Source organism: Torulaspora globosa, chromosome 7 (genome assembly GCF_014133895.1).
Source record: "Torulaspora globosa chromosome 7, complete sequence".
Taxonomy (NCBI): Eukaryota; Fungi; Ascomycota; class Saccharomycetes; order Saccharomycetales; family Saccharomycetaceae; genus Torulaspora; species Torulaspora globosa.
Genome location: NC_050733.1, coordinates 668,213 through 694,047, shown reverse-complemented (window position 1 = coordinate 694,047; position 25,835 = coordinate 668,213). Strand labels below are relative to the sequence as shown.

Genomic DNA, 25,835 nt, shown 5'->3' with positions numbered 1-25,835 from the left:
AATTGCCCAGTTTGTCTCCCCGTTAAAGAGATCGAAGATCTTCCCAATGCTTCATGTCCCGTATCACCCACTTCCTTCCGAAATCTCCTTTCCCAGCACCCCTCACGGCGTATTCCTTGACTGTGTTTTTAATGGTTTGTTTACTATATTGTGGTAGATTCTTTTGTGCTATCTCTGTGACAGTGCCCAGGGAAAAGGTGCTGTCGTGAATCTCGTCGAATAGTTTTAAGAGATGAGCGGTCTCTGTTATAAGTGTCTTGGGTCTTTTTTTCTCCGGAGAGACCGACGGACTGTTTGAAGACGATCCGGAATCTCGATCTGCATCTGCAAGTCTCTTCGAAGAATTCAACGATTGGGCTTTGTTTACCAAAAAGTAAGGGTCTATAGGAAATGGCTGTTGCTCTGCGAGGAACTCCACTTTTGCCAACTCGAAGTATTTCCTGTCGTCTTCGTCGAGATTCTCTATGTTACTTCTTAGATGGACAGTCGGTATTAAAGGGCCGATAAACTTTCGCTTCCCTGCAGGACGAGACTTGTTTGAACCGTCCTCTGCATCGAGAAAGCCCTCGAATTCCCCCTCACTCGCCTCTTCATCTTCTTCATCTTCGTCTTCCTCGCCACTTTCTAGGTTATCCACTCCGCCTTGCTCTCCGTCTTCCTCTTCTTCGTTAATCCATTCGAGATCTGAGTCGTATCCGTAGTCATATCCGGTTCCGTCTGTGCAAAAAGGATTGTCTGCCGGGAGCGTTACGTCCTTGGAGTATGTTCCGATGTATGGAGGCCGCACATTTTCATAAAACTTGATGTACTTCTGCGGGACCATCTTTAGTAGTGACTGCAACTCTTCATCTGTTTTCCCCTTCGATGTCATCTGTTGTAACAAAGACACGGCGGTGAATTTCACCCTTCCATTCCGCTTCGCTGATTTAGAGACTAGCCAGTTCAGTACTGTATCATCAGCAGAACTTCGTAGGCTCAGCTGCCGGTCAACCTCCTTCTTCCGCTCCTCGAGCGGACTGAGGAAATGATCCACTGGCAGTACTACGCCATCTTTCGCATAAAATGGTAAAAAATACTTTCGATAGTCGGATTTTTCCTCCGATTGCTTACTCGAATCACTAACTTTTTTGAAGAAATTGCCAATCCGAGACTGTGCTCTTTCTTTCGCCTCCTCCTTCCTCTGTTTTTCCAGTTCCTTCTGAGTTTTTTCGAGCTCTTTTTGCTTCCTAATTTCTAGTCTCTGACGCTCCTTTTGTTTCTTACGTTCCTCCCGCTTCAACCTTTCTTCCTCTCGCTGCTGTTCTTTCTGGCGTTTTTGTTCCTCTTTTACAGCCTCTCTCCTCCGTTTTTCTTCCTCTCTCTGCTTCTTCTTCAACTCCTTCTCTTGTCTGAGGTCCTCCCTTCTGAGGGCTGCCAGCTCTTTCCTCTTAGTCTTTTCATCTTCTGCTGCATCCTCGATGCTCTCTATTACAGCTTTCTTAGCATTGGCCGGTTCCACAGTAGACGCAGCCTCACTTGCGATTGTGCTCTCCTTCGGTTCTTCTAAATCAATCACAATCCCCAGAGGCTCATTTGGATGCTTATCCTTCGACTCTTTAGAGTCACCGATGTTCCGACTGAACAAAGTTAAGATGCTCCGTTTTTCACCGTCCATCCCAGGGGCTGCCATTGAGCTGAACTCTTCTTTCGTCGGTTATGTCTGCCAGATATTGGCCAATGTGCTGATGCTGATGGTCGAGATCGATGTGAAATTCGTTAATTACTGCAACGCGAAACTTTTCAAGCTGACGCGTCAATGTCAATGGACGTAAGAGATGGGTCTGGTATGGAACCTGAGGATGTCAAGAAGTGTCCTTTGAAGGTTGATTGTTACCTGGGACGTTGTTTGCTCGCAGCGAGAGACGCTTATGCCAAAGCTGGCGTGTAATTGGGCTGTAACTGTTACAGCTCCCGAGAAATCCCTCAGCGTAGGTACAGGTATATCTCCGTTCCATGCAAATATGAGTGGCCCGTTCACCAAAGCAACCATACAGGGTAGCTCATAATGGTAGCTTGCGCTGCTGCCGTATTTTTGTTGATGGGGGAGATCGTGGGGAAATGATGCTGCAACGTCTATTTACGCAATTCAATCACATTCCTATGGTTCCATGCGTCAATGCGGGCTGCCGGATATTGAGAATCGCGTCCTTAATCGAGGCTTCGATCGGGAACATATATTATGATTATTTGCAACGCCTATCTATGTTGTTATCATAAAAGCTAGCTTGTTCTTGGAAAAACATTTGAAGAGGATCATTTTCGTCGTTTGCTTTAGGTGTTATCTCATTCAGCTGTTGGGTTTGATAAGCTTTACGCTGAGGGGTCTTTGAATTTAGTGTATTTTCGTCGTATCCGATTGGTATAAACTCTAGGGAACTTTTGCTCTCCTTCAATCTATCCTTTTCCCTCATTGCATTCTCTGAGATCTCGCTAACCATCCCTGTGCTGCTCAGGACGCTGGGGATCGAATCCTCCTGCACTCTGAGCTGTTGCTTGTCTCCGAAAGCTTGGTTCATGGCATTGGCACAAATTTCGAAACCCTGCTCGATGCATTTCAATCGCTTGGCTGCTTGCTTCTTGTTTCTGCTGAGCAGTGGTCCACTAATTCTACCCGGTGTGTAGTCGTGATGCATGGCTTCGTTCGTGTTGTCGTAATCGATACGCTCCTTTTCAGGCGGCATATCCTGATAATGGAATATCCGGATCAGAGTATCACTTATCTCTTCCCTCAGATACTCGATATGTTCTTGCGGATCAAGATCGTATTCTCTAGGGTCCAAAAAAATCGAGAAGAGGTATTCGAGCCTTTGCGAAAGCTCCTTGAACTTCAATTCCCGATTCAGGACCGACGTCATCTGTCTATAAAAATAGAGGATATCATCGAAAATGTCAGTCAACAAACATGTATCAAATTTAGAATCCCAAAGTTCACCTTCGAATTTGTCGTATTTCTCCTGCAACTTCCGGCCTTCCTGCTTGAAGACGCTGCTCAATTTCAGGCTTGCGATCATTTGCTCGATGAATGGCACAACGTTCTGCTTGAAGAAAACATGCTCTGCCTTGATATTGGACGTTGACGTCGTAGCCACCGAATTTTCAGTAGCCTTGGAATTGGTTCTCTTGCCCTTGTAGGGGGACCCTGAAAAATGAGTTACGATCTCCAGGTCGGTCCCGCAGCTGCCGGAGTCGCTCGGCGGTCCCGCAACAAACATCGGTGCGTTACTCTCGACTTGCGAAGAAAATTTGTGAACATCTTCGAGAAATACACCCCGTTGCACCGTTTTCTTCAGTTTCTCCAGTTCCATATTTTTCTCATCAAGTGCCAATTTCAGATGATAGTTTTCGTTCTTTATCTGAGCGAGTTCTCCGTATCGCTGCTCATCGGGCCCTCTTTTCAAGTGAACCGCTTCAAATCGTTTCACTGCATCTTCAATATCATCAGTCATAGCTTACCGTAGGCCAGCCAGCTCTCCGACTGAGAATAGCGGCCTCTTTCCAGCCGCCTTTCCTTTATATCTGTAGATATATCTTTTTGTGTCACTTGCCAAGACGACTGGCGCCGATGGCGCGACCATCAACAAGACGAATCGTCATTTTTTCACCAACAACAACGCCAAGAGACACACTTAGAGAGCAAAGATGAGCGTCAGATGTTCCTTCGAAGACTGCAAATGTGCCGTTATCACGGTCGACAGTGCGATCAAAGTGCAACTACCGGGACAAGCCGCGGAGACGTTCCAATTGATGCGAGGCGCCACCGCGACCAGCGAACAAAACGAATTTCTGCTGGTCAAAGACGTCTGGGATTTCGACAACGTGGGAGTCTCCAAGCAGATCCCGCCGGGACTGCTGGTCGATTCCGACCGCGCGATCAGTTTCGTGTGGGAAAACAAGCCTTGGACCATCGAAAAGTGTCTGAAATACCTGATCTGTGCCGAATGCGACAAGGGCCCCATCGGCATGGTATGCCAGGTGAAAAACGACCATGAATCGACCACCTTGTACCTGCTAAGTCTGTCATCTTTGACAGTTTAAGACGGCCGTTACCCGGCACTTCCCGCTGCAAATTTTCTAGCTGGCCATATACAAAGAGCCATCGCAGCTGGTGAAAAGCCTTCGCACTCGCCACCAGCACAACCAGGCATCCAAGATGGCTACTAGAACCCAGTTTGAAAACTCAAACGAGATCGGAGTCTTCTCAAAGCTCACCAATACCTACTGTCTCGTCGCAGTCGGGGGTTCCGAGAACTTCTACTCCGCCTTCGAGGCAGAACTAGGAGATGCCATCCCCATAGCACACACCACGATCGCCGGTACCCGGATCATCGGCCGCATGACGGCGGGCAACCGCCGAGGCCTGCTGGTCCCCACCCAGACCACCGACCAAGAACTCCAGCATCTAAGAAACTCGCTCCCAGATACCGTCAAGATCCAGCGAGTCGAGGAAAGACTAAGCGCTCTGGGTAACGTCATCTGCTGCAACGACTACGTGGCGCTAGTACACCCGGACATCGACCGCGAAACGGAAGAACTCATCGCAGACGTGCTCGGCGTCGAAGTGTTCCGCCAGACCATCTCCGGGAACATCCTCGTCGGCTCGTACTGTGCACTAAGCAACCAGGGCGGTCTTGTCCACCCACAAACCTCAATCCAGGACCAGGAAGAACTCTCCTCGCTGCTCCAGGTGCCCCTGGTCGCGGGTACCGTGAACCGCGGTAGCGCTGTCGTCGGCGCCGGCATCGTCGTCAACGACTACCTCGCCGTCACGGGACTCGACACCACCGCCCCAGAACTCAGCGTCATCGAGAGCATCTTCCGTCTGAATGACGCGCGTCCCGAGGCGATTGCGGGTAACCTGCGCGACACGCTTATCGAAACTTACTCGTGAGAACTGCGCTGCACCGCCGCCCCCCTGGTCCTACATAGCATCTATCTATCTACTAGTTTCTTAACTCCGTGCCGTCGATCATTCTGCGCCCCACTGCCGACCGCAAATTGTTGTGTCGCGGCTCGTTCTGGCCGGCCGCAGAGAATGCGCGCGGGCCTATCTGAAACCGCCACTCGTTGCTTGTCTCGCCCGCCGTCGCCCCGAACGATACGCCGACTGACGTTGCTCGACGGCTTGATTGGACCGTGCAGCCCGCATGTGTGCGAAACAGGCAATCACTCCCCATCCGGGCCCAACAGAATGCTGCACAGCGGTGATCTCTAACGTTCATGGACATGCCATACATAATATATATATATATATACATACATATAGATATGTAAACCAGATACGTATCTGGTTGAATCTAACGCTCTTGCAGTGACGTGAAAAGCGTTCTTCAGCATGCTGACCAGATCAAATCCAAGCGTATCCTCTGGTGAGAACTACTACTACGGGCAGCCAACGACAGGGCCCGTGGTGAACGACCCCATTCCGGTCCCCGCGCCGTTGATGGTGATGTACCCCAGTCGGCCGTCCTGGGGCACGGGTCCACCCGTGCCCGTAAGGCTGCCTCCGATCTCGTCGCTGGTGGGTCCGCCCGCCAGCTACGTGCCGGCAAGCGGGGTTCCGCAGCGGCCGCCACGGATGATGGTGGCTGGCGAGCATGCGTGTGCTGGCGCTGGCGCCGGTGCAGCACCAGCGCCCGCTGCGAACTCGCTGGATCCTGCCGTGAGACTGCGTAAGCAGTGTCCCGTGTGCGGCAAGATCTGCTCGCGTCCGTCCACGCTCAAGACGCACTTCCTTATCCACACGGGCGACACTCCGTTCAAGTGCACCTGGGCGAACTGCAACAAGTCGTTCAACGTTAAGTCGAACATGTTGAGACATTTGAAGAGTCATGAGAGGAAACTTGCCAAGAAACAGGCTAAGAGAGTCTCTTTGTAGCATTAGGAGCTTTTTTAAACATATCTAAGTAGGAAGGATTTTTGCACGCTTTAAATGCTGTACTGGTACGTTCGATCTGTACGGAAGTTTTTCCGTTCAGATTTCAAGATCTCATAGGGAGTTTGGCCGAGTGGTTTAAGGCGTCAGATTTAGGTTGTTTCGACTTAAAATCTCTGATATCTTCGGATGCAAGGGTTCGAATCCCTTAGCTCTCATTTTTTTTTCGGGCGTTATGACGTATTTTTTAAGCTAACTGATAAGTCTCGACAGTAAGCGGAATGAAAAGTGAACGCTGTTGCCCTCAATTGGAGTCGGCTGATGTCTGAGTTGACGCTGGTCAAGGAGCTGCTGAAGCAGGACTCCAATGTGGCGTTTCTGGCCGGCGGCATCGCGGGCGCTGTGTCAAGAACGGTGGTCTCGCCCTTCGAGAGAGTGAAGATCCTGCTGCAGGTGCAAAACACCACACAGGCCTACAACCAGGGGATTTTCGGAGCCATTGGGCAGGTGTATCGAGAGGAAGGCTGGAAGGGTCTGTTTCGCGGTAACGGGCTAAACTGTATCAGAATTTTCCCGTACAGTGCTGTGCAGTTTGTGGTTTACGAAGCCTGCAAGAAGCACCTCTTTCACGTCGACTCCGTTCAACGCGGCGAGCAATTGAATAACTGGCAGCGGCTGCTCGGCGGGGCGCTGTGCGGCGGCGCCAGCGTGATCGCCACGTACCCGCTGGACCTGGTCAGGACCCGACTGTCGATCCAGACAGCAAACCTGCGCAAACTGAACAAATCGAGAGTCTCGACGGCCAAGCCGCCCGGTATTTGGGAGTTGCTTGTCAAGATATACAGGGAGGAGGGCCGGATCCAGGCTCTTTACAGAGGAGTGTGGCCCACCAGTCTTGGCGTGGTCCCCTATGTGGCCTTGAACTTCGCTGTCTACGAGCAGCTGAAAGAACTGGCGCCGGGCACCGATCTGTCGCCACTCTACAAACTAGCAATAGGAGCAATCAGCGGCGGCGTTGCACAGACCGTCATATACCCGTTCGATCTCTTGCGAAGAAGATTCCAAGTCCTGGCAATGGGTGGCAACGAGCTCGGATTCTATTATTCCAGCGTCGCGGACGCTCTTACCACGATCGGAAGGACCGAGGGCGTGGCCGGGTACTACAAGGGTCTCACAGCCAACCTTTTCAAGGTGATCCCGTCGACGGCGGTGAGCTGGCTGGTTTACGAAGTGGTGTCAGACGCCATGAGGTCCTGGTAGGCCTCTTAATACGCATATTCTTGTAAGGTTAAGTAAGCTAGTGCCATCTCAACCAATCACAGCATGGAAATTCACCATCTTCGTGCTTAGTGACATCAACACTCTGAAAGATATATGGGAATTCAAAGTCAGGTTTGACTATCATTATAGCTGTGAACAGCCAGGTCGAAACGTTTCTGGCATCCCAGTAAGGACAATTTCTTCATAATGAGACCAGCGCAACTACTATTAAACCAAGCTGTATGTGAGAAAAGCTGAGAAAGTGGGAAAATCGAACTTCTTACTAACCCTTCTTAATCAATACTTCCAGAAAAAAGGTTCCGGCATTGGTATTCCAGTGGAACTAACACCTCTGTTCATTGCCATGGGTCTAGCTCTGGCATCGGGTACTTATTTCACTTACAAAAAGTTCCGTCACGATGATTCTCTAAGAGTTACCAAGAACCCAGAAATGTCAAACTTGAAGAAGGTATTGGCTGAATCTGAGAACAAGGAATGAACTGTTGTTAGTCTTATCATATTCTTATGTATATTTATGGCTTTAAGAAGTGCCGATCGCGGTTGAACTCTCGTAATTTACAGATTAACAAAAAGCAAGGTTGGAATATATACTATAATGGGCTAGGTCATACTTACATTTGCTTCACGATTTGGTTGATCCGGCGGCGGTTACGTTGTATTGGGCAGTGTCCTTCATCTCATGAGCTTCGCTACTGCTCATGGATTCGTTTGGGCCGCTCACAGCGCCGAGTTGGGCTTCTTTTCCTTTGAGAGTTGCTGCTAGGTTCATCTGAAGGGGTTCGCGTCCATCCAGGACACTCAGGTTTTCTTGCTGAAGCTCAATGTCATCGATCAGCTCTTCGTCGAGTTCCTGCGGGATGAGCAGATTCAAAATGATACCGACAAGACCGCAAACGGTGAAGCTTGACTCCATGACAAGAACTATCGCATCGTAGAAGCCTTGTAAGGCGTGATTGTCCCCAGAGTATGTGAAAACATGACTAAACCAGTCGGGCACGAGAATGGCGCCAAAGCCGAAGAGAAGAGAACCGGTCAGAACAAACCTGTCTCTTCTAGTGAATGGGATCGAGGAAATGATCCGCAAACCAGCAACAGCCACTGTCGTGAACAGGAAACTCGTCATGCCGCCCAGGACCGGCTTTGGTATGGCGACCAAAGCAGCACCGAACTTGGCAAAGATCCCCATGATTATCATGAAGAAACAGCACCAGTAGCCGACCTCTCTACTAGCACATTTGGTTAAAGAAATGACCCCGTTATTCTGGGCAAAGATCGACATGGGAGTGACTGTAAATAGCGCAGAGATGACACCACCAAGCCCATCCGAGAGAACACCACCCTGAATCCTGGACTCGTACTCCGGCCCTTCGACATCCAAGCGGGAGACGTCACTGGTAGCTGTAATGTCACCGATAGCTTCCTGCGCCAGAACGATGAACATGACCAACGACGGTAGTACAGCCGGTCCATAAACTCTCAGTCTAAAAGTATGGACCCAGATGAAAGTCACGGCGGGAGCAGCATCGATGCTCGAACGGTCGAAGTAGCCTGCGGCCGCAGCTACGATACACCCGACAATCAGACCGACAATAACGGCACAAGACTTCATAATCGGTGGACCATACTTTTCACACATGACGATGGTGAAGAATACTAAGAAACCCAATCCTATGAACTTGGCTGATCCCCATGGAGCCGCCTGGGGCCCGTTTTCGTAGGGGCAAATCTTGTCTACGCAACCACCGCCGCCAATCCAGTCATTGAATCCGCTCTGGATCAGTGGAACAGCGATGCACAAGACTACTGGCCCAGTAACGATCTTTGGAAACACCTTTTGCAGAATCTTCGGCGGCGTGAAGGACAGCGCAATCTCTAGCAGGGCGCAACACGCTGCTGTGCCAAGAATAGCTCCGTAACCATCGGGACAAGCCAGCGGAGTTCCGTCGCTCGCAGACGGACAGTAACCAGATTTGTACATTATGGGCAATGACTTGGTAACGATCCCAATGACCGCAAACGACGTACCAACCACGGACAGCAGACCAGACCCGATGTGGTAGGAAGTCCATGGAATACGAATCCTGGAGATTTGGACCATCGAAAGCAGTCCAGATGTTATCAGCGACGCAGAAACCAGATACTGAGTCAATTCGGTAGAAAAATTGGCAGCACCACTAATGATCATAGGCGGTGTAATGACACCGGCTAACATAGACAAAGCATGCTGCAGGCCCAGCAGCAAACCTAGAGCCACGGGAACGTCCTCGTTGAGGGGGAAGAATGGCTGATCCACCTTTGACGGAGATACTCCCCTTCTCCTAGAAATCCAATTCTGAAAAGGATACGATGGAGTGAAAAGATATCTGTAATTATAGTCTCCAAGCAAGCCCTCCTTAGTCGTGAATTTCTGCAGCATCCATATCAGAAATACTCTCATTCTCTGGAGAAAACCAACATCAATTTGACCATCTTGATGCTGTCTGAACGCATCATCAAGTGCTGGGTCCATCTCTACCTGTAGTAGACTTGTATCTTGGTCGAGCAAGAAGAGTAGGATAGAAATGACAGTATATATAGCTATCAAGAATAGTGAGTTGCCAGCAGTATATCAAGATCCTAAGATGATCCTGAGATAACCATAACAGATCTTCGTCCATCGACTTTACCGTATCGACTACGGTTTTTTCGCTTGTACTATAGATAATAGATAAGAGTCAGATTCGGCAATATACCATAGCTTCTGAAGATCGCTAAAAAGAGACGGCGTTGGCCGGAGAAGGTACATTGTTTGCGATAAGCACTATCGGCGTTGATCTAAGCAGATTGCTCAGTCACTATGGGTGAAAAAAATTTTAAGCCCTGTAGGGGGCTCGAACCCCTAACCTTGTGATTAAGAGTCACACGCGCTACCGATTGCGCCAACAAGGCTCTTTAACTTGATGTGCATGAGGGCTCTATTGAAGACTATAGTCAGCCTTTTAAATCATGTGGTTACAATTTTTATAGCACTTTGCGATATATTTGGGCAATTAATAAATTGGGCAGAATTAAGCCTGATTTCTATCTGGGATTGGAGCTTCTGTGAGACGTATTTTTGATTAAAATGAACTTTTAAGATGTACGTATAGGATGATCTTGTAATCGCTGCCAAATACCATTGAAAAATTTTATTACTATTAACACATCTCATCTCATCTCATCTCATCGATCAGTCGGCAGCTGTGCTCTGAGGGTCTGGTAAGCGAGCTAAAGTACTGGTTAAGGTTGCTTTATATGATTCTTTAGAATTGCAGCATGAGTAAAATTATTAAACCGCCAAAGGCAAGAACCGCTGATTTCCGGACTCTGGAGAGAGAATCTCGCTTTATAAATCCGCCAAAGGACAAATCTGCATATCCATTACTCCAAGAAGCTGTTCAACCCCACATTGGATCATTCAATGCTCTTACGGAGGGTCCTGGTGGTGGGTTATTGAACCAAGCCGTCAAGGACATTGGCGAAAAAGTTGTGTTTGATGGTAAGACTACCGAGAGTGACTATCTTGGTAACAAGCTGTCGTTGAGTGTTGAACAGGTTTCCATTACGAAGCCAATGTCTAACGATGGTGTCACTTCGGCGGTTGAAAGGAAGGTATTTCCTGCAGAGGCCAGACAGAGACTTTCGTCCTACAGAGGCAAACTTATGCTAAAACTAAAATGGTCCGTTAACGATGGAAATGATGAAGTTTTCACCGAAGTGAGAGATTGCGGTGGTCTGCCGGTTATGTTGCAGAGTAATAGATGCCATTTGAACAAGCTATCGCCGGCCGATTTGGTCAAGAATAAAGAAGAGTCCGATGAAGTTGGTGGTTACTTTATCATTAACGGTATCGAAAAGCTGATCAGAATGTTGATTGTACAAAGGAGGAATCATCCCATGGCCATTGTTAGACCATCATTCGCCAATAGAGGTGCTTCTTACTCTCAATACGGTGTGCAGATCAGATGTGTGAGGCCGGACCAAACGTCTCAGACCAATGTCCTACACTATTTGAATGACGGTCAAGTGACATTCAGATTTTCTTGGAGAAAGAATGAATATCTCGTGCCTGTCATCATGATTTTCAAGGCACTTTGCGACACCAGTGATAGAGAGATTTTTGATGGTATCATCGGATCCGATGTAACTAACTCATTCCTGACAGATCGTCTCGAATTGCTACTAACGGGTTATAAGAAAAGATATCCACAGCTGAAGAATCGAAGACAGATTTTACAGTATTTGGGTGACAAGTTCAGAGTTGTTTTCCAGGCTTCGCCAGACAAGTCAGATTACCAAGTGGGCCAGGAAGTACTAGACCGTATTGTTTTAGTGCATCTCAATAATGATACCAACAAAGATAAGTCCTCGATGTTACTTTTCATGATTAGAAAATTGTATTCTTTGGTTGCTGGCGAGTGCTGCCCAGACAACCCAGATGCTACCCAACATCAAGAAGTGCTACTGGGTGGTTTCTTGTATGGTATGATTATAAAAGAAAAAATTGAAGAGTACTTGCAAAGCATCGTGGCACAAATCAGAACGGACATAAACCGTGGATCGCCTATCAACTTCAAAGACCGCAAATACGTCACTAGGGTACTAATGAGGGTGAACGAGAATATTGGTTCGAAATTACAGTACTTCCTGTCCACTGGTAATCTAGTTTCGCAATCTGGTTTGGATCTGCAGCAAGTTTCAGGTTACACTGTTGTCGCCGAAAAGATTAACTTTTATCGGTTCATTTCGCATTTCAGAATGGTTCACAGAGGTTCTTTCTTCGCCCAGTTGAAGACTACCACCGTCAGAAAGCTGCTTCCAGAATCCTGGGGTTTCCTGTGCCCGGTCCACACTCCCGATGGTTCTCCATGTGGTCTATTGAACCATTTTGCTCACAAATGTCGCATATCGACTGAACAGTCAGACGTTACCAAGATCCCATCAATATTGTATTCGCTAGGTGTATCGCCAGTGTCTCAAACTTTTGCGGCTGGACCATCCTTGTGTTGCGTCCAACTGGATGGTAAGATAATAGGATGGACCTCACATACCCAAGGTAAGATCATTGCGGACACTCTACGGTTTTGGAAGGTAGAAGGAAAGACGGCAGGCCTACCGCTAGATTTGGAGATCGGTTATGTTCCCCCTTCGGCCCGTGGTCAGTATCCTGGTTTGTATATTTTTGGCGGTCATTCGAGAATGATGCGTCCGGTTCGTTACTTACCTTTGGATAAGGAAGATATCGTGGGGCCCTTCGAACAAGTCTACATGAATATCGCTGTGACCCCTGAGGAGTTACAAAATAATGTGCATACACATGTGGAGTTTACACCAACGAACATATTATCGATCCTGGCCAATTTGACGCCATTTTCCGATTTCAACCAATCGCCTAGAAACATGTATCAGTGTCAAATGGGTAAGCAAACTATGGGTACTCCTGGTGTTGCGCTATGCCATCGTTCGGACAACAAACTTTATAGACTGCAAACGGGACAAACGCCAATCGTCAAGGCCAACTTGTATGATGATTATGGTATGGATAACTTCCCCAACGGTACGAACGCTGTCGTTGCTGTTATCTCTTACACCGGGTACGATATGGATGATGCTATGATTATCAATAAATCTGCGGACGAGAGAGGTTTTGGCTATGGTACCATGTACAAAACGGAGAAGATTGATCTTTCACTAAACCGGAGTCGTGGCGATCCAATCTCACAGCATTTCGGTTTTGGATCCGATGAATGGCCAAAGGAATGGTTGGAAAAACTGGATGAAGATGGTTTACCATACATCGGGACCTACGTCGAAGAAGGTGATCCGATATGTGCATATTTCGATGACACTTTGAATAAGACGAAAATTAAAACTTATCACTCATCAGAGCCAGCTTACATTGAGGAAGTTAATCTGATTGGTGACGAGTCGAACAAGCTTCAAGAGCTCCAGACCGTCTCGATCAAATACCGTATTAGAAGAGTTCCACAAATTGGTGACAAGTTTTCTTCGAGGCACGGTCAGAAGGGTGTTTGTTCTCGCAAATGGCCCACAATCGATATGCCTTTCAGCGAGACTGGCATCCAACCGGACGTCATCATTAATCCTCACGCTTTCCCATCCCGTATGACCATTGGTATGTTCGTCGAATCCTTGGCAGGTAAATCTGGTGCCCTACACGGGATAGCGCAGGATGCCACTCCGTGGATCTTCAGCGAGAATGACACTCCGGCAGACTACTTTGGCGAGCAGCTTCGCCAGGCAGGCTATAATTACCACGGTAACGAGCCGATGTACTCCGGTGCCACCGGTGAAGAGCTGAGAGCAGACATATACATCGGTGTCGTCTACTACCAGAGGCTGCGTCACATGGTGAACGATAAGTTCCAAGTCCGTTCTACCGGGCCCGTCAACAGCTTAACCATGCAGCCCGTCAAGGGCAGAAAGAGACACGGTGGTATCCGTGTTGGTGAAATGGAAAGGGACGCCCTCATCGGTCACGGTACTGCATTCCTGCTGCAGGACCGTTTGCTGAACTGTTCAGACTATACACAAACCTCAGTCTGTCGCGAATGTGGCGCTATCTTGACCACCCAGCAAAGCGTGCCAAGAATCGGCTCCATGTCGTCGGTTCGCTGCCGTCGTTGCGCCGTTAAGTTTGATGACGCCAAGAGGATGTTGAGCAAGTACCAAGGAAACGACAGCGTTTTTATCGACGACTCCCACATATGGGAAGATGGCCAGGGTAATAAATTTGTCGGTGGTGGAGATACCACCACCGTGGCTATTCCGTTTGTTTTGAAGTATCTCGACTCGGAACTGGCAGCGATGGGTATAAGACTGCGTTACAACGTTGAGCCACGCTAAAACAATTCCGAAAAAACTTCCCAAACCCGCCAGGCAGGAAGAAGGTCGGTAGCCCCCAGATACAGGGCCTTGTAGCATAGTTAAACAGACATATTAACTGATTATTTAAATCCAATTGGTATTATTTCATTTACTGACACTTGGTATCACGTGAAATTCACGTGACCCTAGAGTGTTTTGGCCGGGTAACATAAAAAATGACAGGCGAGATCAGTAAATTAGTTCACTTATATGATTGCATAGCTAGATTTGAACTTAAGATGACCAGGTTGCTGTTCCAACTGCCTTCAAATTGAGTGTTAAAGCCAATTGGTTGCTTCAGGCTCTCAAAAAATCTCACGAGGTTTTGTTGTGTTGAATTGGGTGTGGTTTATTCCGGTGCCAAGCAAGGTGAATTCACCAACATATTTAAGCAAATATGGGTGACAATCCCTTTAACACGTCGATAGAGGATTCTGCCAGTGATGATGAGACTCGCAATATGTTCAGAGCGACGGCTGAAGCACTGTCGAAGCCTAATCCATCGCTTGAGTTTTGTACTTTAACAGTGGAGGAAACACTAGAAAGGCTAGATTCTAACGGCAAAGATGGTTTGAGCTCACTCGAGGAGGCTAGTAGAAGGAAACTGGCCCACGGGCCGAATGAAGTGGTGGGAGAGGAGAGCGAGCCTTTGTGGAAGAAGTTTTTATTGAACTTTGTAGAGGATCCACTGATCTTACTGCTGATTGGGTCGGCGGTGGTGTCATTTTTGATGGGGAACGTGGATGATGCAGTTAGTATCACACTTGCAATAGTGATAGTTGTGACCGTGGGTTTTGTGCAAGAGAATAGATCCGAGAAGTCGCTGGAAGCGCTTAGTAAGCTGGTACCCGCAGAGTGCCATCTTATTAGGTGTGGCCAAGAGTCTCACGTTTTGGCTGTCAACTTGGTCCCTGGAGATCTCGTCCGTTTTGGCATTGGTGACAGGATTCCTGCCGATCTTCGTATTATCGAAAGTGTGGACTTATCCATCGATGAAAGTAATTTGACTGGTGAAAATGAGCCTGTGCAAAAGAGTTCGCATCATGTCAGCAAGGAGAGCTTTAACGACCAGCCATATTCCATCGTACCGACTTCTGATAGAACATGTATTGCTTACATGGGCACTTTGGTTAGGGAAGGTCATGGTAAAGGAATTGTCGTTGGTACCGGCAGAAATACTTCCTTCGGGTCTGTCTTCGAGATGATGAGCTCAATTGAAAAGCCAAAGACTCCTTTACAACTGGCTATGGATAAGCTTGGTAAGGACCTTTCTTTAATGAGCTTTGTTTTAATCGGAATCATTTGTTTGATAGGTATCATACAAGGAAGGTCGTGGCTGGACATGTTCCAGATTTCGGTGTCTCTAGCTGTGGCCGCTATTCCCGAAGGCCTGCCCATCATTGTTACGGTAACCTTAGCTCTTGGTGTTCTGAGAATGGCGAAGCGCAAAGCGATTGTTAGGAGACTGCCAAGTGTTGAAACTCTGGGCTCAGTTAACGTGATATGTTCGGACAAAACTGGTACTTTGACTTCGAATCATATGACGGTTTCAAGAATTTGGTGCCTAGCTAGCATGGAGAATAAGTCAAATATGTTGGTCCTGGATAAAAACAAGAGCGGAAGCTTCAGAAATTACCTCACCGATGACGTGAGAGCAATCCTAGCTATCAGCAATGTCTGTAACAATGCATCATTTTCTCAGGAACATGGTAAGTATATGGGTAACCCCACCGATATTGCTTTATTGGAGCAGCTATCGAAGTTCGACATTAAGGATGTGAGGGCAGACTATAAAAAATTACAGGAGATTCCGTTTAACTCCAAGCGGAAGTTTATGGCTACTAAAGTTGTGGACCCAGAAGGTAAATGTGTCGTTTATGTGAAGGGTGCGTACGAGAAGTTACTGGCCAATTCGACACACTTCGTAAACCAAAAGGGAAAAGCGGAACAGTTAACGGACTCTCACAAAGAAACTATTAATGACACAGCAAATGCTTTAGCTTCAAATGGTTTAAGAACTCTTGCATTTGGTAAGCTGGAACTGCGTGATGCATCCGAGAAGCTAGATGAGGGATCAATAACAGGGTTAACCTTCGCAGGATTGATCGGCATGAGTGATCCACCCAGGCCAACTGTCAAACCTGCTGTTGAGCAACTACTGCAAGGTGGAGTGCATGTCATAATGATTACCGGTGACTCAGAAAATACTGCAGTGAACATTGCCAGACGAATCGGTATCCCTGTCATGAACCCAGAGTTCTCTGTTTTGACAGGAGATAAACTAGATAATATGAGTGATGATGACTTAGCAAATGTTATAGATCACGTCAACATCTTCGCACGCGCTACTCCGGAGCATAAATTGAATATCGTTCGTGCACTGAGGAAGAGAGGTGACATCGTTGCCATGACTGGTGATGGTGTTAACGATGCGCCAGCGTTGAAATTGGCGGACATTGGTGTTTCAATGGGTAAAATGGGTACTGACGTTGCAAAAGAAGCTTCTGATATGGTCTTGACAGATGACGATTTCAGTACCATTTTGACGGCAATCGAGGAAGGTAAGGGTATTTTCAATAACATTCAAAACTTTTTGACATTCCAGTTGTCTACATCTGTGGCGGCTTTATCTCTTGTGGCCCTCTCGACTGCTCTTAAACTGCCTAATCCTCTGAATGCTATGCAAATCCTGTGGATTAACATCTTGATGGACGGTCCTCCAGCTCAGTCCCTTGGTGTTGAACCTGTTGATCATGAAGTGATGAAGAAACCGCCAAGGAAACGTACTGACAGGATTTTAACGAAGTTTGTGCTGAAGCGCTTATTGATCAGTGCCGCATTCATCATCGTGGGGACTGTTTATGTCTTTGTTGGGGAAATGACTGAAGACAATCAAGTCACCGCTAGAGACACCACTATGACTTTCACATGTTTTGTCTTTTTCGATATGTTCAATGCATTAGCATGTAGGCATGCTACGAAATCTATATTCGAGGTGGGCATTTTTGCGAATAAAATGTTCAATTATGCCGTGGGTCTTTCTCTGTTGGGGCAAATGTGTGCTATTTACATTCCATTCTTCCAAAGAATCTTCAAGACAGAAAGCTTGAGTTTAGGTGATTTGATTTACTTGCTCACAATCAGTAGTTCAGTCTTCATCGCCGATGAGGTTCGGAAATGGTGGTCGCGGAGATTTTCCTCACTGGACTCCCTACGTTACTCCAATGTATAATGGCTGCAAAGAAATGTGATAGAGGCCTTACTGAGCATGACAGTAACTATATACTCTGTTCAATATGTCATCCAGAAAGCGCTCAGTCTGTAATTGAAGAATTAAGAATTTGTAGTTAAATGAAACTTGTAATCAAAATGAAATACAATTACCTCCTGCCGCTTTCTTTAATCTGTTCATGACTGCGAGACCTTCATCCACCTCCGGTAATCCCTCAACGATGATCAAATCGACGTTCTCAACTTCGTCGACTCTTCTTAATGCTGCGAAAAGATTAGCTTGAATCTCTCGTCCGGTAGATCCTAAACTTTCAACAATCATTTTCAAATTTGACCCCGAAGGAAGAATATTGTCCAATGAAGTATTATTCAGATGAGATGCTGTGAGTACGGCAATGCTTTTTAGACTCTCTGATCGCAAACTTTGTTCAGTGCGGATTATATCTCTAAGTTTCTCTAATCTGCTGTTAGTGCTATCCTTCCGGTTCGGTACCAGGAGGATCACTTTGGCAGATGGTGAGTAGTGTTTATATTTCATACCCGGCGTGCGAACCTTCTCAGTCTCGCCAACAGTCTGCCTCCTTTCAACTCTACAATCAGCCCATTGGCTACCCCCAAGTTCTACGATCTGCTCGTATGTGAAACCCCCAGGTCGTAGCAAAGATGGAGGCTGCGACAATCCATCCACCACAGTGCTTTCTACTCCTATCTTGCAAGGCCCTCCATCCAGGATCAAGGGAATTCTGCCTTCCAAGTCGTGGAGGACATGAGAGGCTAGAGTAGGGGAAGGTTTAGTGGAAGCATTGGCTGATGGCGCTGCAATAGGCGTATCGCTCAGGGCTATTAAAGCTCTAGCTATGCGACTAGACGGAATCCGCACCGCAAAAGTTGGCTGGTCTCCAGTGGTCAATTTGGAAAGAGTACCACTTTCCATAGGAGGGACGGGCAGTAGAATGGTGAGCGGTCCCGGCCAAAGCTTCGCTATCAGTGAATGATAAATTTCGGGTATATTCCTTAGAGGGGATTCATTCGAGTTCGACTCTTCTCCATAAATTCGTCTATTCAATTGATCGATAGAAGAAATGTGAGTGATCAAGGGATTATCACTGGGCCTATTTTTCGCTCTGTAAATGCTTAAAACCGACTTGTCGTTTAGCGATGAACCTCCAAGCCCATAAACCGTCTCCGTTGGAAATGCTACTGTATCGTCTGAGTCTCTAATAATCTTGGCAGCTTCTAATAGAGCCTTCTCGGTTTCTGGATCACTAATTGTTGGCAAGGATCCATCGATATGGGCATTCGGCGAGAAATGTATAGACAACGGATTTACCTTCAAAATCTTTGTTTCAAAAGCCCTCTGTGACATCTTCCTAACCAATTGACGTCTTAGCATACAGCTTATGCTCAAAGAACTGGCTAGAAGGTGCCATTCTTCTCTTCAAACTGTAATCATTAATGCGATGACTTGGTGAAAAATTACAGTCACTGCTCACGGAGATCTCTAGAAGCCTATCAAACTCACAGATATAGCTCGAAGTTGGTTGAGGTGACTGCCTCATCCGAATGCCTGTGCCTCGTAAGCTGGACTTGCCGCCTCATCTGTGTAAGTCATCATCTCTGTCTTAGTTGCCGTTCGGTGTAGCGTTGAGCCCAAACAACAAGACTGCTATAGCTTGCCATGATCAAGCACCACGATATAAGCTAACTTTGTGCATCCTTTATGATTTGCGCGAAGGGATAGAGCTCGTAGCTTCGACTTGTTCGTTATCTGGCAGATACAGAGCCTCGGGATGTACAGCATTTACGATTCTCCCCCTCGGCGATTAGCTGATGATCCTGCAGCCGTTTGAGCATTATCTGTAAATGTTCCTTCTTCGTCGTCGACGTCGGGTTTTCATCCAGGTAGATTAGGACAGAGATGGCTCCCCATGTTTCAGCCAGGGACGTCGAGAAGACGGACGTTGGTTAACCCTACTAGCATCATTCGGTTCTGATTTCTGGTATTGCGGATTATGAAGGCCATCCTGATAGATGTTCTTTTTCACTCATATTTGGTCATATCATGAGCGGAATTCGAGTCGAGATTATGGGAGAGTTTTCTATTTTTGCCAGCACACTTCGACTCTTGGGAATGAGAAGGCCTTATCAATTGTAGCCGTTAATGCAAGGGATGTGGAACGATCGATCCGCTACCGCCGGTTAGCTCTGAGGGCTCTCTGACGGTTCGAGGAATGTTTTTTCGAGCAAATCATCCACGGTCCTCCCAATCTCTTCCTTCTCCTTTGAAGCCCGCGAACGGCGGTATTCGTGGGAACCTTGCATCTGGTCTTGTGAGGTTCGTAGGAGCTTCCTTCTTGTTCCGTGTGGCCTGCGGTGAATCGTTATCATTGTTTGCCGACTGGAGATGGTTTCTGGGGTAAAGTTGGTCCTCTCGGAAGGCTCCTATGGCGATCAGAAGCTGAATTTGAGCGAAGTATTCGCTAAATGTTGCTTTCTTGAATCTTGCGAACTTGTCGTCATCTTAGATATAGATGATGCTTTTCCGCTAAGTGGATTATCGGATGGATCTTGTATGTTCTATTGAAGCCTTTGGCGTCTCTGGAATCACTGGTGCAATTTGGTGTTCAGCCTAGGTCGGGTATAATTTAAGGATTCAATTGCCAATGGTAGTGCAACTAGTCTCCAACATACGCTGAAATGTCTTGCCCTTGCGGAATGCATACTTACAGCTCTAATCATATCGATCTTCTAAGCTTGATCGGCTTCACGAATCCGTGTCTGGCACAAGCCATATGGGTGCTCTCTCAGCCTGGCCTATTTCAGTCAGAATCACTATCAGGACAGCGTCACTCACTCATTGAACCAGATCTCCTAAATCCGAGGTTTGAGACTGCTATGCAGTTGGTCTAGTGGCTCGTCGAATCTTGAGACAACACTTTGGGGGTCATATTTTGAGTAGTTCCTTAGACAATTGATAGTACCAGAGGGCGGCTTCATATTCCAGCAAATTAGAGATTATCTGAATTCTTACTGCCACTCGACGAATGAAGAAGAGATAAGCCATCTTTTGCACAAGTCCCTAGGATCCATGGATCGATCGAACTGAAACTAGATCATCGGTTCAGTGGTGAGGATGTGCAAGGAAGCTTGTATCCACTTGCATAAGTAGTTCAGTTTTCTTGCAGACATCATCAATTCGATAAGCGCCGTGGCGCAGTGGAAGCGCGCAGGGCTCATAACCCTGATGTCCTTGGATCGAAACCAAGCGGCGCTAAATTTTTTTTTTTTTTACCAGTTCAAGATCTATATTAAATGAACGGTTAGCACTTTATACCGTGTACTTGCCAGCTTATTGTGCCATGAGCCGTTTATATCTAAATCTTCTCCTACTTCCACCGGGAGATTCATGCTGTTTTTTCCGGTGCCCAGTTTTTAACGTTTTGTAACTCTAAAGCTCATCGAAAATATTAGTGTCGCCAATGGATAGGAAAAACAGTCCCAGTTCTGGAACTCGGAAACGGTTCAGTAGCTTCCATGGCAATCGCCATGCCTTCTCCAATCTATTTGTCAGGGACGAAACGCTATGTTTATCCAGTAGCGATAGCGATACTTCGCCAACATGCCAAATTCGGCCTTCGTCATGTGCATCTGCTTGCTGTATCGTAACACCAAAATCTTCCCTGAGACTTTCTGTTTCTAATTGCAATCTGGCACCGTGTTTTTCGATCAGAGAATTAAGATAGCTGAATGCAGCCTTTTCGTCGCATTGATCGCCATCTTGGTCCTTTTCTATCCACGTTCCCAGATGGCCACTTACAAGTTGAAAGCACAGTATCAGATAAATCAAAGAACAGGATATCTGCATTTTTATCGTACCGTTAGCGACAACAATGGCGATTGAGCTCGTCCAAGCTTCTGGTTGACTCCAGTTGTATCCGGAATTTTAGTATTAATTTTGAGCCCTCGTTGAGGATTGAAACCGTGCAAACTCAAGGCTTTAACTGTTGTGTCGCTTTGTTTCTTTATGGTAGCTAGCGTCTCTAAATTGTGACGCGACCTTGCATAAAACTTCAAGAGATGAACTGAGGTCGCACATTCGAAGTGAGACAATAAGCCGATCAAGATGGCGGAAGAGGTATTTGAGTACATCAATGAGCGACTATTCACCGAGGAGAAGCCGGTACTGTTCACAGATCTGATTTGCCGCTTCAAAGTAGGCCCGTCGAAGGCCAAATATCTGATGTACAGTTACTACAAGCAAAATACGTCGACCAAGTTCAATTGCATTATAATTTGCGTCGGCAAAGACGGAAGCATCAAGGTGGTAAACGACTTAGACAGCTTTGACGACCAGCAAACACTGGCTGATTGCTTCATTTATGCCCTCAACACGACGGATATCTTCACTCCAGTGAGCATCGCTAGAGACTTGCACGATTTCTTGCCGATACGAAACTGCTTTGATTTGAAAGTCGTGCCGAAAAGGGCTAAGACCCTGGATGCGGAACCTACCGCAAAGCCCAGCCCGCTACCGACTGCAAGATCAAGGACGGTTCCCGAGGCCAAAGAGACTACCAGGAAGCCACCAGCGAAGAGCAAGAACACGGGCCTCAGATCGACAGCGATCTTGGCGAAGATGAGGGGCGAACGAGAGCGGAAAGAACGAGAAAGACGTGAGGAACTCCAGAGAAGGAGGCAGGAACAAGTGGAACGAGAAACCAAGAACGATAAAAAGAGATCCGCGCAGATGGCAGAGCTGGACAACCTGTTTGACGACGAAGACGACATGCCAGACGAGAAGCAACCAAGTGCGACCCCGGAACCATACACCGCGACCCCAGAGAGGGAAGAATCGACGCCTCTCGACAAACAAGAGCTCGAAGAGCTGCTCGAAACCACCGCCGACGACTCGCTAATGCATACCAAGAACGCTGAGGAGCAAGACACGCCCGAGACACGGCCGGGCGCCGATTCCTCGTACGTCGACGAAGATGGCTACACGGTAACGAATCGCGCTGCCACCTCAACACCGCCGCAGAAACCTGCACACAAAAGGCCGTCGACCGCTTCGAAACCTGACGTCCCAGCGAAGAGGGCGGCCGCCAAGGGCAAGACAACCCAGGGAACGCTGGAGAGCTTCTTCCAGAAGAGATGAAGCCAGCTGTTAAATAATCGGTATAGATCACGTGACCATAGAGTTTACCCGGCCGACCATTTTTTTCTTCCTGGCTGCAAGGCCTCCTCAAAGGGATAATCAAAGTATAGTTATTGACAACTAGGAAGAGCTGGGATCTATCGATCTGAAGAGCATAGTTAGAGTCATTCAGAAGCCTAGACTGGTGTTTTCGGATTGTTCTTTCAGTTTTGTCAGCTTGGTTGTAATATAAGATGAGTGAATTGTGTCCTGTGTACGCTCCATTCTTTGGTGCCATTGGTTGTGCTTCAGCCATTATTTTCACTTCGTTTGGTGCTGCTTATGGCACAGCTAAATCTGGTGTTGGTATTTGTGCGACTTGTGTTTTGAGACCGGATTTGCTGTTCAAGAACATTGTTCCTGTGATTATGGCTGGTATCATTGCGATCTACGGTCTAGTTGTCTCTGTTCTTGTTTGTTATTCTTTACAGCAGCAACAGGCTTTGTACACTGGGTTCATCCAGTTGGGTGCCGGGCTGTCCGTTGGTCTGAGCGGGCTGGCAGCGGGTTTCGCCATCGGTATCGTCGGCGATGCGGGTGTCAGAGGTAACTCTCAGCAACCAAGACTTTTCGTTGGTATGATTTTGATTTTGATTTTCGCTGAAGTTTTGGGTCTGTACGGTTTGATTGTTGCCCTGTTGTTGAACTCAAGAGCCACTCAGGACGTTGTGTGCCATTACTAGACTGAAAGGCTACTTATTCATCCCTAACTACTGGAGGGTCATATATAAACCATCATAAAAGACAGTGATCGCTTAGTGGTTGCACTTTGTTTCATTTCTTCATGTTATGCTAAATAGTTGCATGGAATAGACGTAAGAAGCATTTACATGTACTCTTGACATAGTTTTAGATTCAGTTCTTTTCTCACCGCCCTATGGAGAGCCTCGAGAGTGTCAGGTAGTGCACCCATTGAGCTCTCTTGAACACAGCGGAAGATATTCTGTGACTTGACGTCTTTGTCGTCCCACTTGCTTTCCATAGCTTCCATGATCCGTAAAATTGATTCTTCCTGGATCGGCTTCAATGGATCCTTTAGAAATAATGGGTACAAGAATTTGGCAACAAGTAGCACCAGGTAGCATTTGGGCAGATAGGGGAAGTCGATTAAGGCCAATAGAAATTGTAATGCGTCTGACCAGTTTTCCTTAGATTGTGCTTCGTAGAACTGAAATAGTACGGCATATGGTGCTAAAGTTTGCTTCATCGCGTTTGTCATCAGTGAATCCAGCAGCTCTTTTGGAATGACTTGTTCGCTGTCTTCGCTGACTATGGCGTTCAGTATAATGTCATCCAGAGGAGCGCCCTGCAACACCGAAGCTTCGAACATCATCCAGGAATATCGCTTTACCCATTCGAATTTACCTGCTTTACTGAAATTTGCCATGGCCTCTATCGTATTACTTTCGTAGAGCAATTTGTTACCAAGCATGATGTATATCGATTTGGTAACTTGTGGTAAACGCCACTTCGCCGCTACACTGAGCATCCACTCTATATCATCGTTGGTCTGGAAGGGATAATGCGGTAACAGTTCAGCGATCGCCAGCTTCTTGGCAGTCGTGTTCTCGGTAGGTGACAAAGTGATCAGTCCGATAGCGACAGACCATAGCTTTTTATCATCATAGGAGCATAATTCCAGCGCGAAGCTATTCAGCATATATGAGGCCATGCCATTTCTTGGGGACAGGATTTCCTCGGTTGGCTCAACCTCATCCTGCCCATCTTCGTAATAAATCTCAATCAGGCCTTTTGCCTGACATATAGCTGCCGACACTGCAGCTGTGCACGAGTCGAGGGCTTCTAGTAGCGGTAAGATCGAATGCACCTTACCCTTTATTATATCAACACATGCCTGTTGCCAAGTATTCGTAACATCCAGGGCATTTTTCTTGAGAGATAGGTGTAAATATTCTTCACACAGCTCCAGGGACGGAATGTAGTAAAGTAAAAGTCCGCTAAGCGATTCATACCATGTCTTGGAGTAGGCCAAGATCTTAGCCTGATGACCGCCTATCAGCAAAAGAGAATCCTCGATAAGGTCACGCATTTCCCCGGTTATCTTTGCATCTGATTCACTGAAAGTCTGGGCCAGTTCCAAAGCCAAGTTTTTCCACTCTCTGAAGTCGTCGGCTGCATCCATTGGATATCTCCTGATCAACGATATCAGATCATGAATAGCGTTCGAAGAGACTTTACATTGTCCCTCAAGGTAGGGCAAAAGCCCTGAGGTCTCTAAGCAGGCAATGGCCTGCTCGAATAAGCCTCGAAGAAGTAATGTGTTGATAAGTTTCCAGAAAGGTGGGTTTTGGAAGCACTTCCTTGTGCCTGAACTGCTCGAAAGAACCTGACTGGTGGCTTCCTCGTTTGGTTCGCCATCCGAGCGGTTAATCCAAGCGAGCAAATTCTTGATAAACTGTCCTCTGATATCTTGATCTGGGGTATCTACCGTGAAGTGGAAAGTTTTTAGACAGTTTATAATCGTCAGGCTTTCTTCCAGCTCGTAAAATCTTCCAAACAAGCTTGATTTTTCTTTGATAGACTCAATGTACAACTCAAGTTCCACACTCAGAGCCTCCATCGCCAGATTCACGGCTGCTATGTGCTCTTTACCCTCCGTCTGGTTGATTACGCCAATTGTTGGAACAGAGAACCGCCTATCATCGCCCAAATCACGATATATTTCGAACACTTTCGAGACGTAACTAACGTACTCCTCGGTAGTATCTACTCTAGGCAAACTCACCGGATAAAGTTTGTATTGCTTTGGCTCCGTAACGAAGCCGATATTCTGGTATGCCAACGGGCTCAACTTAAACTTTAACTTGCCATTCTCGTTAAAAGACAAAGGCTCGCTGCCTCTGCTCAAAGAGATCATATAGGCCCCAGTTACGGGGTCTGTCTCCATCTCATCGTCGAGCGCATTCAAGTCCATGCTTTCATCCCTCTCAGACCCCTCAGCGTCCAAAAAATCCATCGAATCGACGTTAATGAGCAACTTCTCGGCATCCGCCTGCACTTCTCCGGCCATTGTTACTCAAATTTTACCCAATTTCAGCGAAAAAAAAGCCCAGCAGGAATTTCTACCCTCGCGAAGATCAACAGACTACTCTAAACACGCTATGAAGCCTTTCAGGTGCACAATGGCTTCAATAAGATGCTTCAGCTCTCACTTTTATATGATTAAATTTCAAGATGCCTATTTTGAAGAAAAATCACGTGCAAAAGTCTTAGTGTGGAAAATTTGTCAAAGCTCATCTCATCGCTTTAAATAATGGCAGTGATCAGTGAATAATGGCCGTGTAAGCATCC

The 25,835-nt window shown here is 47.0% G+C and overlaps 15 protein-coding genes and 3 non-coding genes across 18 annotated transcripts; 11 read left to right on the top strand and 7 right to left on the bottom strand.

Annotated features, from left to right (window-relative positions):
* Positions 1-22: 22 nt before the first annotated feature.
* Positions 23-1,669, bottom strand: RLF2 (Rlf2p; the record flags this gene model as incomplete). Its single annotated transcript, XM_037285308.1, has 1 exon — positions 23-1,669. The coding sequence occupies one exon, from the start codon at positions 1,667-1,669 to the stop codon at positions 23-25; it is 1,647 nt and encodes a 548-aa protein (XP_037141204.1).
* A 553-nt stretch (positions 1,670-2,222) lies between these two features.
* SPO74 (Spo74p) lies at positions 2,223-3,485 on the bottom strand (the record flags this gene model as incomplete). Its single annotated transcript, XM_037285307.1, has 1 exon — positions 2,223-3,485. The coding sequence occupies one exon, from the start codon at positions 3,483-3,485 to the stop codon at positions 2,223-2,225; it is 1,263 nt and encodes a 420-aa protein (XP_037141203.1).
* Positions 3,486-3,678: 193 nt separating this feature from the next.
* On the top strand, positions 3,679-4,074 carry DSS4 (guanine nucleotide exchange factor DSS4; the record flags this gene model as incomplete). The annotated part of the gene is made up of 1 exon (XM_037285306.1): positions 3,679-4,074. One exon carries the CDS (start codon positions 3,679-3,681, stop codon positions 4,072-4,074), a length of 396 nt encoding a protein of 131 aa, XP_037141202.1.
* A 115-nt stretch (positions 4,075-4,189) lies between these two features.
* Positions 4,190-4,927, top strand: TIF6 (translation initiation factor 6; the record flags this gene model as incomplete). Its single annotated transcript, XM_037285305.1, has 1 exon — positions 4,190-4,927. One exon carries the CDS (start codon positions 4,190-4,192, stop codon positions 4,925-4,927), a length of 738 nt encoding a protein of 245 aa, XP_037141201.1.
* A 444-nt stretch (positions 4,928-5,371) lies between these two features.
* On the top strand, positions 5,372-5,914 carry HG536_0G03880 (C2H2-type zinc finger protein; the record flags this gene model as incomplete). Its single annotated transcript, XM_037285304.1, has 1 exon — positions 5,372-5,914. One exon carries the CDS (start codon positions 5,372-5,374, stop codon positions 5,912-5,914), a length of 543 nt encoding a protein of 180 aa, XP_037141200.1.
* A 116-nt stretch (positions 5,915-6,030) lies between these two features.
* On the top strand, positions 6,031-6,129 carry HG536_0Gtrna16L. Its single transcript is given in 2 exon segments — positions 6,031-6,069; positions 6,085-6,129. It is a non-coding gene; the product is annotated as a tRNA-Leu (tRNA).
* A 103-nt stretch (positions 6,130-6,232) lies between these two features.
* Positions 6,233-7,171, top strand: MRX21 (Mrx21p; the record flags this gene model as incomplete). The annotated part of the gene is made up of 1 exon (XM_037285303.1): positions 6,233-7,171. The coding sequence occupies one exon, from the start codon at positions 6,233-6,235 to the stop codon at positions 7,169-7,171; it is 939 nt and encodes a 312-aa protein (XP_037141199.1).
* Positions 7,172-7,378: 207 nt separating this feature from the next.
* MRA1 (Mra1p) lies at positions 7,379-7,670 on the top strand (the record flags this gene model as incomplete). The annotated part of the gene is made up of 2 exons (XM_037285302.1): positions 7,379-7,411; positions 7,482-7,670. 2 exons carry the CDS (start codon positions 7,379-7,381, stop codon positions 7,668-7,670), a joined length of 222 nt encoding a protein of 73 aa, XP_037141198.1.
* Positions 7,671-7,814: 144 nt separating this feature from the next.
* HG536_0G03850 (nucleobase:cation symporter-2 family protein) lies at positions 7,815-9,701 on the bottom strand (the record flags this gene model as incomplete). Its single annotated transcript, XM_037285301.1, has 1 exon — positions 7,815-9,701. The coding sequence occupies one exon, from the start codon at positions 9,699-9,701 to the stop codon at positions 7,815-7,817; it is 1,887 nt and encodes a 628-aa protein (XP_037141197.1).
* A 346-nt stretch (positions 9,702-10,047) lies between these two features.
* Positions 10,048-10,120, bottom strand: HG536_0Gtrna14K. Its single transcript has one exon. It is a non-coding gene; the product is annotated as a tRNA-Lys (tRNA).
* A 366-nt stretch (positions 10,121-10,486) lies between these two features.
* RPA135 (DNA-directed RNA polymerase I core subunit RPA135) lies at positions 10,487-14,077 on the top strand (the record flags this gene model as incomplete). The annotated part of the gene is made up of 1 exon (XM_037285300.1): positions 10,487-14,077. One exon carries the CDS (start codon positions 10,487-10,489, stop codon positions 14,075-14,077), a length of 3,591 nt encoding a protein of 1,196 aa, XP_037141196.1.
* A 418-nt stretch (positions 14,078-14,495) lies between these two features.
* On the top strand, positions 14,496-17,330 carry PMR1 (Ca(2+)/Mn(2+)-transporting P-type ATPase PMR1; the record flags this gene model as incomplete). Its single annotated transcript, XM_037285299.1, has 1 exon — positions 14,496-17,330. One exon carries the CDS (start codon positions 14,496-14,498, stop codon positions 17,328-17,330), a length of 2,835 nt encoding a protein of 944 aa, XP_037141195.1.
* Positions 17,331-17,462: 132 nt separating this feature from the next.
* On the bottom strand, positions 17,463-18,722 carry SUA5 (threonylcarbamoyladenylate synthase; the record flags this gene model as incomplete). The annotated part of the gene is made up of 1 exon (XM_037285298.1): positions 17,463-18,722. The coding sequence occupies one exon, from the start codon at positions 18,720-18,722 to the stop codon at positions 17,463-17,465; it is 1,260 nt and encodes a 419-aa protein (XP_037141194.1).
* Positions 18,723-20,531: 1,809 nt separating this feature from the next.
* Positions 20,532-20,603, top strand: HG536_0Gtrna7M. The gene has a single exon. It is a non-coding gene; the product is annotated as a tRNA-Met (tRNA).
* A 174-nt stretch (positions 20,604-20,777) lies between these two features.
* Positions 20,778-21,194, bottom strand: HG536_0G03810 (uncharacterized protein; the record flags this gene model as incomplete). Its single annotated transcript, XM_037285297.1, has 1 exon — positions 20,778-21,194. The coding sequence occupies one exon, from the start codon at positions 21,192-21,194 to the stop codon at positions 20,778-20,780; it is 417 nt and encodes a 138-aa protein (XP_037141193.1).
* Positions 21,195-21,452: 258 nt separating this feature from the next.
* Positions 21,453-22,484, top strand: POL32 (DNA polymerase delta subunit POL32; the record flags this gene model as incomplete). The annotated part of the gene is made up of 1 exon (XM_037285296.1): positions 21,453-22,484. One exon carries the CDS (start codon positions 21,453-21,455, stop codon positions 22,482-22,484), a length of 1,032 nt encoding a protein of 343 aa, XP_037141192.1.
* A 233-nt stretch (positions 22,485-22,717) lies between these two features.
* VMA3 (H(+)-transporting V0 sector ATPase subunit c) lies at positions 22,718-23,206 on the top strand (the record flags this gene model as incomplete). Its single annotated transcript, XM_037285295.1, has 1 exon — positions 22,718-23,206. One exon carries the CDS (start codon positions 22,718-22,720, stop codon positions 23,204-23,206), a length of 489 nt encoding a protein of 162 aa, XP_037141191.1.
* A 143-nt stretch (positions 23,207-23,349) lies between these two features.
* On the bottom strand, positions 23,350-25,554 carry NUP85 (Nup85p; the record flags this gene model as incomplete). The annotated part of the gene is made up of 1 exon (XM_037285294.1): positions 23,350-25,554. One exon carries the CDS (start codon positions 25,552-25,554, stop codon positions 23,350-23,352), a length of 2,205 nt encoding a protein of 734 aa, XP_037141190.1.
* Positions 25,555-25,835: the final 281 nt, after the last annotated feature.